This window comes from Aspergillus fijiensis (assembly GCF_003184825.1).
Source record: "Aspergillus fijiensis CBS 313.89 unplaced genomic scaffold BO72scaffold_41, whole genome shotgun sequence".
NCBI classification, from domain to species: domain Eukaryota; kingdom Fungi; phylum Ascomycota; class Eurotiomycetes; order Eurotiales; family Aspergillaceae; genus Aspergillus; species Aspergillus fijiensis.
In genome coordinates this window covers 198796-208352 of record NW_024469017.1, presented here as the reverse complement: position 1 = coordinate 208352, position 9557 = coordinate 198796, and the positions used below count along the sequence as shown (strand labels likewise).

At 51.3% G+C, this 9557-nt stretch overlaps 4 protein-coding genes across 4 annotated transcripts; 2 read left to right on the top strand and 2 right to left on the bottom strand.

The window, feature by feature from the left end:
- Window positions 1-149: 149 nt before the first annotated feature.
- Window positions 150-3146, bottom strand: BO72DRAFT_470314 (U4/U6-U5 snRNP complex subunit PRP6; the record flags this gene model as incomplete). The annotated part of the gene is made up of 3 exons (XM_040947022.1): window positions 150-296; window positions 375-2670; window positions 2764-3146. The coding sequence occupies 3 exons, from the start codon at window positions 3144-3146 to the stop codon at window positions 150-152; spliced, it is 2826 nt and encodes a 941-aa protein (XP_040799133.1).
- Window positions 3147-3371: 225 nt separating this feature from the next.
- BO72DRAFT_450039 (dimethyladenosine transferase) lies at window positions 3372-5029 on the top strand. Its single transcript, XM_040945160.1, has 3 exons — window positions 3372-3675; window positions 3750-3971; window positions 4029-5029. Exons 1-3 carry the CDS (start codon window positions 3490-3492, stop codon window positions 4773-4775), a joined length of 1155 nt encoding a protein of 384 aa, XP_040799132.1. The 5' UTR covers window positions 3372-3489; the 3' UTR covers window positions 4776-5029.
- On the bottom strand, window positions 4866-6529 carry BO72DRAFT_498419 (GTPase-activating protein GYP1; the record flags this gene model as incomplete). The annotated part of the gene is made up of 4 exons (XM_040948771.1): window positions 4866-5027; window positions 5083-5175; window positions 5240-6120; window positions 6175-6529. The coding sequence occupies 4 exons, from the start codon at window positions 6527-6529 to the stop codon at window positions 4866-4868; spliced, it is 1491 nt and encodes a 496-aa protein (XP_040799131.1).
- Window positions 6530-8087: 1558 nt separating this feature from the next.
- Window positions 8088-8477, top strand: BO72DRAFT_383086 (uncharacterized protein; the record flags this gene model as incomplete). The annotated part of the gene is made up of 2 exons (XM_040941502.1): window positions 8088-8131; window positions 8195-8477. The coding sequence occupies 2 exons, from the start codon at window positions 8088-8090 to the stop codon at window positions 8475-8477; spliced, it is 327 nt and encodes a 108-aa protein (XP_040799130.1).
- Between the last annotated feature and the right edge of the window lie 1080 nt (window positions 8478-9557).

The window sequence follows — 9557 nt, the reverse complement described above, 5'->3', positions numbered from 1 at the left end:
TACCCTGCTGACCATACGAGCTTGTTGGACTGATAAGGCTTGTGGCCGTAATGCGTCTCCCACGCCGATCTCGGGCGTTTATTGGTAAGCTTGTCACTAGAACCGAACTTGAGTTGGGGTGAAAGGGTTGCTCAAGCGCCGAAGACCGTTCATTGAGTGAGACGGTCGGCAACCATTTTGAGAATCTCCTCTGTTGACTTGCGCGCATTGGACGGGTCTTTGGATATTGATTGCCAGACTTCGCCGTGCTTCGGTTCGGTCATGTTACATTTAGCCACGACATCTGCTCGTTTCTCCTGCACGCCGATATCGAGTCAGTCTCTGAAATACTCAAAAGAACAGGGAAGAAAAAAGAAAAGGGGGGTTAATCGTACATCTGTACCGTGCTGCAACAGGAACTTATAATACCAAGCCCACCCGTCGCCCAAGTCACTGTCGGTGACAATGGCCTTTTCAAACCAGGTCATTGCCTTCTCCAGTCGACGCTCCCCCCAAAAGATGCGAGCCACCGTGATGAAAAGAATCGGGTCGTTATCGGCCTTCTTAATAGCCTCCAAGCTGCGGGCCTTTCTCTGCGAGCGAGGCTCGAGGTGCCAAATGCTTTCGCTCCATAGCAGACCAGATGTGGGGACCTCTTGCAGGGCTTTGGCCATCAAGACCTTAGCCTGGGCGATGTTGTTGGCACGTCGTTCCACGCGAACACTCTCGGTCCACAATTCCGGGCTCTTGAGTACTGCAAGGCGGGCGCGGTCTAGAACCGAGCGAGCTTTGACGACCGCCCCGGCCTTTTCTTCCAGCCGTGAGGCCAACAGCCAGAGCGGTACCGACTTGGGGCACGCTCTGGTACCGGCTCCATAAGCCTCCCTCGCCTGAGGATACTTGTTCTGGGCTTCGTAAATCTGGCCTTTCATCATCCATAACTTGTCAGCTTTAGGGTAGAGTTGGAGACCTTGGTTGACGAGGTCAAGCGCCTCGTCAACGTTGCCCAGTTGCCGCTCAAATGCGACACTCTTGACCCATACACGATCTGTTCCTGCTTCACGGCGGGCCGTGGAAAGAAGTTCTCTGGCCTGGGCTGTCTGGTCGGCATCCGCCTCCAATTTGACAGCAGCCAGCCAGATATCTTCGTTGTTCGGGTTCTGATTAAAAGCACGGCCGAGCACTCGTCGAGCATCGTCGATTTCTCCAGATTGCCATTTCTCTTTAGCAAGCTGTAACCACAGCTCCTCGCTTTGAGGACAGGCTTCCACGGCCTTTTCAAGCACCTGCCATAGTGCCTCTTTGCTACCATGGTTGCGCTCGAGGTCAGCTGCCGCCAGCCAGATAGATCGGCGATTGACGAAAACACGGAGTGCATAGGCGTAGATAGCCCTAGCTGTTTCGTACTTGCCGCGGGCAATACTAGCCTTGGCATCCTCCATCCAGATGTCTTTACGGTCGTCATCCTCGTCGAGACCCCATCCGAGAGTCTCGCGGATAATAGCACCGCAAGTGAGAATGGCACCCTCCTCCTCACACTTCTCAGCCTCGGCGATCCATTCCTCCCTCTTAAGCATCGCGTTCTCTCTTGCTAAGCTCTGTACAGCCCTCTTCATAACGTTGACCTTCTCGGATGTACCCATTTGTTCCTGCAACCTCGCGGCTGCGATCCAGACTTCGTGGCTGGTAGGGACGGCTTTTCGAGCAGCATTAAGAACCTTCTGCGCATTTTCTGGGGTCTCGAGGCGCGCCAGAGCAAGCCAAAGCTCCACTGACAGAGGTATAATTTCAACTGCCTTTGCGAGAAGAAGACGTGCATCTGCTGGGTCTTCCTCCAGGTTGACGGCCTCTTTCCAAATGACAACGGACTGGGGAATGTGAAGAATAGCTTGTCTGAGCACATTCTTTTTGGCGCGGGGCTCGGTTTCCAGTCTCATCGCCTCAATCCATAGTCTTGTTGAGCGGTCGTTGTTCTTGATCGCATTTGCAGCTATAACCTTGGCGTTATGTCCTTCGTTGAGCCGGATGTTCTCCAGCCAGGCGTCTTCACTTTTCGGGCATAATTCGCAGCCCTTGGCGATGACATTCCGGGCCGTCACAACTCTACCAGCAAGTTCTTCCAGACGAGCCAGAGCTATCCACCCGGGAGCATGCTTGGGGTTCGTCTTCGTTACTGATTCTAAAAGAACGCGAACCCGTTTAATGTCGCCAATTTCCACCTCGCCCGCCTTGAGCTCCGACTGGGTGAGGCTTGTAAGATAGCCCTTAGGGTCGATGTTGGTGGCGCTTCCCGAGGCCGAGTCGCCCGATGAGCCCATTGCAGCTTGATCCAGTCTGACCTGTAGCACCTTGTCACGCGCGGCACTTATATTGGCAAAATTCGTTATCGTTCCATCCGCACTCTCTGCTCCCGCGGCGGCACTGGTCTGCGCACCGTCGTCTGCCACGGTTGTTTCAAATTGCGTCGAATCCCTTGCACTGGCAATCACACTGTCCGGCACCGCATAGAACCGTTGGCGGAGATTCTGCTTCGCGCGCCTGTTCTTGCCCGTAAGATCTCCCACCTCCGGTAGGTTCGCCCACTCGTCTTCGGAGACGGAGGCTAGCGATCGTTTTAGGTCGGCAAATTGCTGCTGAATCTTGGGGTTCTTGCGTTCGTATTCCTCTCGCTCTTGCCGCTCTCGGGCTTCTCTGGTAGGAGCCAGATTCCATGTCAGTAGTCCATCCTGACACGAGGTCGCCGGGGAACTGATAAACACCGCGGAGGGAGTGCAGCCAACTAACCTTCGCATCTTGCGTCTTTTGTCCATCTTCTCATCTACCTCCCGGTAGATCCGATCGGCTTCATCATCCTCCTGATCGAACTGTCCGTAGGCAAACAAGCCCACCTCGTTGTCGGGATCCTGGAACCGCCCATCCTCCTCCTCGTCTTCGGCTTTGTCGTCCTTGCCACCCTTATCTCGCCCGGCTCCATAGGCAGTCGGGGGCGCGGCTCCTAGTTGTTGCGCTCGTTTCGCGAGCGCTGCCTGGATCTGTTCCGGCGTGGGCCCTTCACGCGCAGGTCCTAGATCTGAACGGGTGGTGAAACCGGTCGCACCGCGACCAAGACCCGCAACGTAGTTCTCAGGGGCGGGCTGGCTCAGAAAGTCTTTCCGCCCAGAGGCCATACTGACCGAGACACACGTCACAGAGGATGAAGTAAAGCTGAAAGACCGCAGCGAGGCCTGATGGAAGACGGGTTGGTGGCAAGCGACGTAGGCGGTGGATATTGATCGATGCTTTGCGACAGGCCATCGGGGAGACGGTCGCATTTAGATTGTTCCGGCCCCGGTAATCTTATCAGGAACCTTGAAGTCTCCGCAATGCCTTTGATTTTTTTGCCTTATTCACACCGGAGTGGAGCACAGCACCGAGGGTGTCACAGGGTCTCTTTTGAAGACCTCTTTTTTACGTTGCATACCTATATTACAGCAAGGCCGACCGTGGTAATCGCTGCCTCTGATCACCGCCATGCCTAAGGTCAAACAACAGAAGCGCAACAGCGCCTCCAAAGCCAACCCATATGCAGACGCTGCAGCCAAAACTAAAGCAGCCAACAGCATTTTCAAAATGAACACAGACCTTGGTCAACATATCCTGAAAAACCCCGGCGTCGCCCAACGAATCGTGGAGAAAGCTGAGCTGAAACAAAGTGACGTGAGTAAAGCCTTCGCTATGTCCAATACGCAGTATTCAGGCACATCTAAAGTCTGATATACCTCGTCTCACAGGTCGTGCTGGAAATCGGTCCTGGAACAGGTAACTTGACCGTAAAAATCCTCGAGAAAGCAAAGAAAGTCATCGCCGTTGAGCTGGACCCTCGAATGGCCGCTGAGGTCACGAAACGTGTCCAGGGGACGCCCGCCCAGAATCGCTTGGATGTTATACTCGGAGACGTGATGAAGACGGATCTTCCGTACTTCGACGTCTGCATTAGCAACACTCCCTATCAGGTGCGCTTTCGTATCTAGGTCTTTTTCTCATCCAGTCCCTAACATGCTTGCGACCAGATCTCTTCCCCACTCACATTCAAGCTTCTCGCTACCTCACCAGCTCCTCGAGTCTGCATCCTGATGTTTCAACGGGAGTTTGCGCTGAGACTTTTCGCCAAACCGGGCGATAAACTTTACAGTCGACTCTCGGTCAATGCTCAGATGTGGGCCAAGATCGATCACATCATGAAGGTTGGAAAGAACAACTTTAAACCACCTCCGCTGGTCGAGTCCAGTGTAGTCCGCTTAGTCCCCAAAAATCCCAGGCCGCAAATCAATTATGACGAATGGGACGGGCTTCTAAGAATCCTTTTCGTTCGAAAAAACAAAACAATCCGATCAAGCTTCCTGGGCAAATCCACTGTTATGGACATGCTGGAAGCTAATTATCGGACATGGTGCGCGCAAAATGACATTCCGGTGGAGGATGGACCAGCGGGTGAGACTGGAGCAGATGCAATGGACACAGGTAATATGGAAGATGAAGAAGATGAGGACGAGGCTGAAGAAGTCATGGATGTGGATGATGAAGATGACGTGCCGGACTTTTTCAAGGAACAGGAAAATGCCCGGATACAAGAGGCGCTAAAGGGTCGGCCAAGCCGAAAGAAGAGAGGGAAAGTGGGAGAGCTAGTTCGGGAAAAAGTTCGGCAGGTACTGGAAGAAGAAACGGGGCTCGCTGATAAACGTGCCAGGATGTGTGATGAGAATGATTTTCTGAAGCTGTTGTGGGCGTTCAACCAGAAAGGCTTCCATTTCACCTGAACACACTGCTGGCAAGAAGGAGCGCGTATGGGGCCTTGGGATCTTCTGGTGTATACGAAAACAAATCTCCTTAATGATTCACGACAGTCGTCACTGGAAGCCATTCTCAGGCGACCGATCTCCAGCCGGGCGAAGATGGGCACGAGAGTCCTGAAAAAGACTTTGCCATATGTAGGCTTCACTTAGCAAAAGTTCAATATCCTTCTCAGTCCAGCCCTTCGTCGGTAGGGCTTGCAGGAACATCATAATCTCCTAATTCTAGTTAGCTTGGTCTGAGCTGGTACAGCTCTTCCCATCAGAAACGCACCTGAAAGTCCATTTTCACCAGTTGATCTGTCCACTTCACCAGAAACGCCGCACACACGTAGAGGTGGAAGCGTGAGAAGCCCTGCTCTTCAGCCTATATGCATATTATCAGTAAGGACGTCAGGATTATGATCTCTTTGGAAGTGGACATGCAGTACCATATATGTATCCCACATCCTTATGGTATTTTGGACGCTCATTTCTCGCATGAGGAGGCAGTTCATCCATCGAAAACTGAATTGCATGAATTCCACACCCTCTTGCTCTAAATGCTTAGCCAGCGTAGAGTCTATGCGCATGGTCAAATCACGCAGTGCTCTGACTTGCCTGTGAATCCCAGGTTGAGCATAGATGTAATTGTCCTGAATTCCGTCCAGGAGTTTGGTAAGACACCAAAAGGAGTCCGCCTCCACCGCATCCAGCACACTCCGAGGTAATTGACCTGGATCCATGCCTTCCTCGACATTAAGGTCGGTGACGTAAAGTCCAAGAAATACTTGCCAGAAAGGAGTCACAAGGTCATTGATGCCTTGGACATAGCCGCTGGCAGGATGACGTATAGCCCAGACGTAGAGTATCTTCTCTAAAGAGCGCTGAGTAGCCTCGTAGCTGTAGAGCTGGATGTGAGGGCTGGTGCGAGGAACATCTATACTAATCTGATGCCAGACTGCTTCATCTAACCCTCTACCTCGCCCTGTGACGGACGAAGACGGGTTTCCGGAGGTTGAAGGGCCTCGCTCAAAAGCTTGTCGAACCCCATCCAAGTATTCCTTGCGCTTCCTTTCAAGGGTCGAAATGCGCCGTTCACTGTTTGTCGGCAAGTACCCAAGTAGTAATTGCCAAGTCATTGCTCGCACTTCTTCTGGGACCCCTGACCACGCGAGGTTCCTGAGTTCCGCAAGAGGAACAGTGCTCGTCTGCAGCAGACGCTTGAATTTGTTGATCCTTGAGATGCGACTCGAATATAGGTCCATTTCTTTAGGCGACGCATTTTTTGGTGGTGGCGCATGATCAATAAGATTGAGAGCGTGCGCAGGGTCTAGATTTATTAGCAGATGCGCTTGGACCTGTCTGCGCTTAGGCTACAACCAACCTCTCAAAATTTCCTTATACTGAGGACGTAGGATTTTACCCTCTGCTTTCTTTGCTGTAGGGTAAATTGAAACGCCACGCTCTTCTGCAATGTCAGAGCTATTTGCCCGTTGTCGATTGCTTCCAAGACCAACACCAAGGGTCAAATGATCCCCTATCCCCCCACCGGGGTCAACGGTGTTAGGTTGAACTAGAGCAGTAGCCCTGCTTTGCTTTCTCCGCATGCTGGTAATGCTTGGGAGCCCAAATTCGTCCTCATCATCATCGTAGGCTACATTCTCCTCCTCATCTTCATCTTCCTCCTCTTCTCCTTCGTCTGCCCGATAACTTTCCCAAGCTTCCAGTCCTCCGTTCATGATGCCAGAGTATGAGGTGCGAGGCGATGAGGCCCATAAACCCGGCCGGTGTGGAGACAAGGTAGCATGTGGGGTACTGGTGGAAGTCACTGGAGGTGGTGTTCGTGGACGAGCATGTGGTTGTGGGCCTCTATGGGGCATGCATTCGGATCAATCACTAGCAAACAGGAGCAATCAAAGCGTGCGGCCGTGAGACTCACACTGAAATATTGGCATGGGAGTATGAAGCTCCAACGACGGTATTCGACTCCGGGGTTCTGGACGATGTCTGGTTATGCGACACCGACCTAGCCTTCCAAAACGGCGAATTACTTTTCCTTCGCGCACCGGTTAGTGGGCCTTCTATAAGCTGCGGTGACAGGAAACAGCTTCAATTGATTCGCTGGGTTGAGGATTGCCAACTCAGGATTGAAACTAACGTACTCGATGCGATCTGTGACGGCAACAGGGGAATTGATCAGTTGCGGGAATCTTGTAGGCGAGATAAATGTAGGTATGGAAGAGGCACGAACCAACCTGGACCATCTCCTGATAGCGAGTTGACCAAGCGATCGGGTCAGCAACCCAATTATATAGGACTTTCGAAAGATGTCTGGGGAAGGGAAGCGTCTGCACCGAGCAGACTAAGACTAACTTACCTGCTGCTGGCCTTTTTTGCTTGCCATTGCGTCAAGCTCTTTATGTAGAGAAGACGGGGCCTATTGAACAGATCATAAGCTGGCTCCCAGGCGAGAAAAGCAAGAGTCGGAAGATTGAGAAGAGGAAGAAGGTGATCAAGGAAAGCTAAGTCGGGGAGGGAGAGGCAGTGCGGGGAGAGAAGTATCACTGGCACGTGGAGGTATGTATGTACGTACAGTTATGCACATACAGTAAATAACTTAGTAGTAAGTAGTTAGTAAGTTTACTACGTAGTAACTAACTAGTAGAATTCCGCCAGACTGGAGCAAATAAAGGTAATAACCTACACAAAAGAGGCCGCAAACACTCTCAAGTCACACCATAAGATCGAGAGGATCATCAATTGTAATAACCATCAGTACTAAATAATGATTCATGGGGGGACTGCTGAGCTTTGTTTCGTCATGACCGTCATGGCCTCTGTCAGTCATGGTATTGCGGTTACCGCAGGTCACTCACCTACCAGAAGTAATGTACTTTACTTTACATGTATTTTACATGTATAATGTGGTCACTTACATACCATACAGTTTTACTCGCCTCAGTTTAACCTCCTCCGCTCCTACTTTCCTCTCCTTCTCCTCTCTCTTCCTCTTTCTCCTACTTCATCTACACCTCCCTCCTCCGTCCTTTCTCTTGTTCAATAAATCTCTCTCAGTCCATCACTCTCTCCCCTTTACTTTCCTTTTCTGACACCGGACATCCATATCTGGTAGCAGTCTGCACTGCTTGATTCGATAATATTCTTGGTCGAGTCCAGTGGCTCTCGTTTGAACCAATTCCAGTTCACCAGCCGGTGTTGGCTATCTTTACAAATTACATTACCATTCCTCTCACGCTTTCCGCTTCCCAGCTTCTCCAATCCAGTCACTGAGCGATAATGGCTGAACCTGAGGATGTTGAGGAAGACCTCTTCGCCGATTTGTAGGGCGCTCCCGTCAATCATCCCAGTTTAAGACATCTGACGCTCGGTATTCGCAATTCTAGGTACGATGCCGACGACACTACGGCTCAGTCGACGTCTGTTGTAGAACCTCCACAGGTTTCAGACCCCATCACCTCCGCTCCACCTGTTCCCGCGACTGAATCTCATACGCAATATGCGGATCAGCACCATGGTGATGCCGAAGTGGGCGGATCCTATCAATATTCCCACCAGTCTGGCAATCATGTGGGAGGAGAAAATGGCGGCGCTGGCTTTCCGAATCTTTCGGCAACTCCAGTGGGCGACTCCGAGCCTCAAGGGACCGGAATCAAAGAAGACGGGTGAGTACTATTTTCAGTCGAAGATCCCTACATCGTGTTTTATTCGTATCATGCACTCTTCATTGCGCCTGTGACTTTGGTGGTCACAGTCTCAAAAATGCTTCTCACCCCCCTTCCTCATTCCTCGTCTTATCCTCAGTCATCCAGAGGGGATTTGCCAGTGTCTGAATGTTGCCACTGCGCGGGCCTCATGTTTCAAGCGAGACATGAGCGATTCCTACACACTACTCATCGGGCTCCCATCCAGCCCCAACAATGGCTCGTGCTCAATGTCGATTGAGTTCCGGTTTCCTGGTGCTGTGTACGAAAGGGTCAGGTTCTATCATCTCAGTCAAGGATTTCTCCTGTTCTGGGTCGATCGTGGTTTCTGGATGGAAAAGAGATCTCGGCCTTGAACAAGAAAATTTGATATTAAGAGGATATCCTCACTGGCGATGTTGAATTTCGTCCAGTGCTCACCCCCACGTTACGAGGCTCGTGTGAGAGATCTATCGGCGATACGGCAACGATATAAGACTCAGGAAGACAGTGCTCGGGTCCCTAGCTTTTGAGGCCGTGCTACGAGCGATTATAGTACACCCGATACTATATAGCTTCATGTCGATATATCATGATAGAGCACAGCAAGGAATGAGGCCTTGACTGTCTAGTTTGGAAGGTTCTCGAACAGATTACCTAGCTTCGGACTTGATTAGACAGACAGGCAAAAGACTCTATGGCCAAACAGACAGACAGACAGACAGACAGACAGACAGACAGACAGACAGACAGACAGACAGACAGACAGACAGACAGACAGTTAAGAAGGGAAAGAAAATGGACTTAATCCATCCGCCTCACATGCTCCAACCTGTGGTGACACTACCCGCATACCTTTTCGATGCTGGAAACCGCGTTTGGTCTTCATCTCACTGGATGGTGTTGTAAACCAGTGTTGCTTCCTGATTAGGAGACATAGTGATTGTCTTGGACAAGGAGATCCCTGGCAATGTATTGATGGCCCAGACCGACCCACGATATTGGGGTCTTTTTTCCAAAGTCTCAACGCCCTTCTGGGTTCAGTCGATGCTTCTGTCATAGTGAC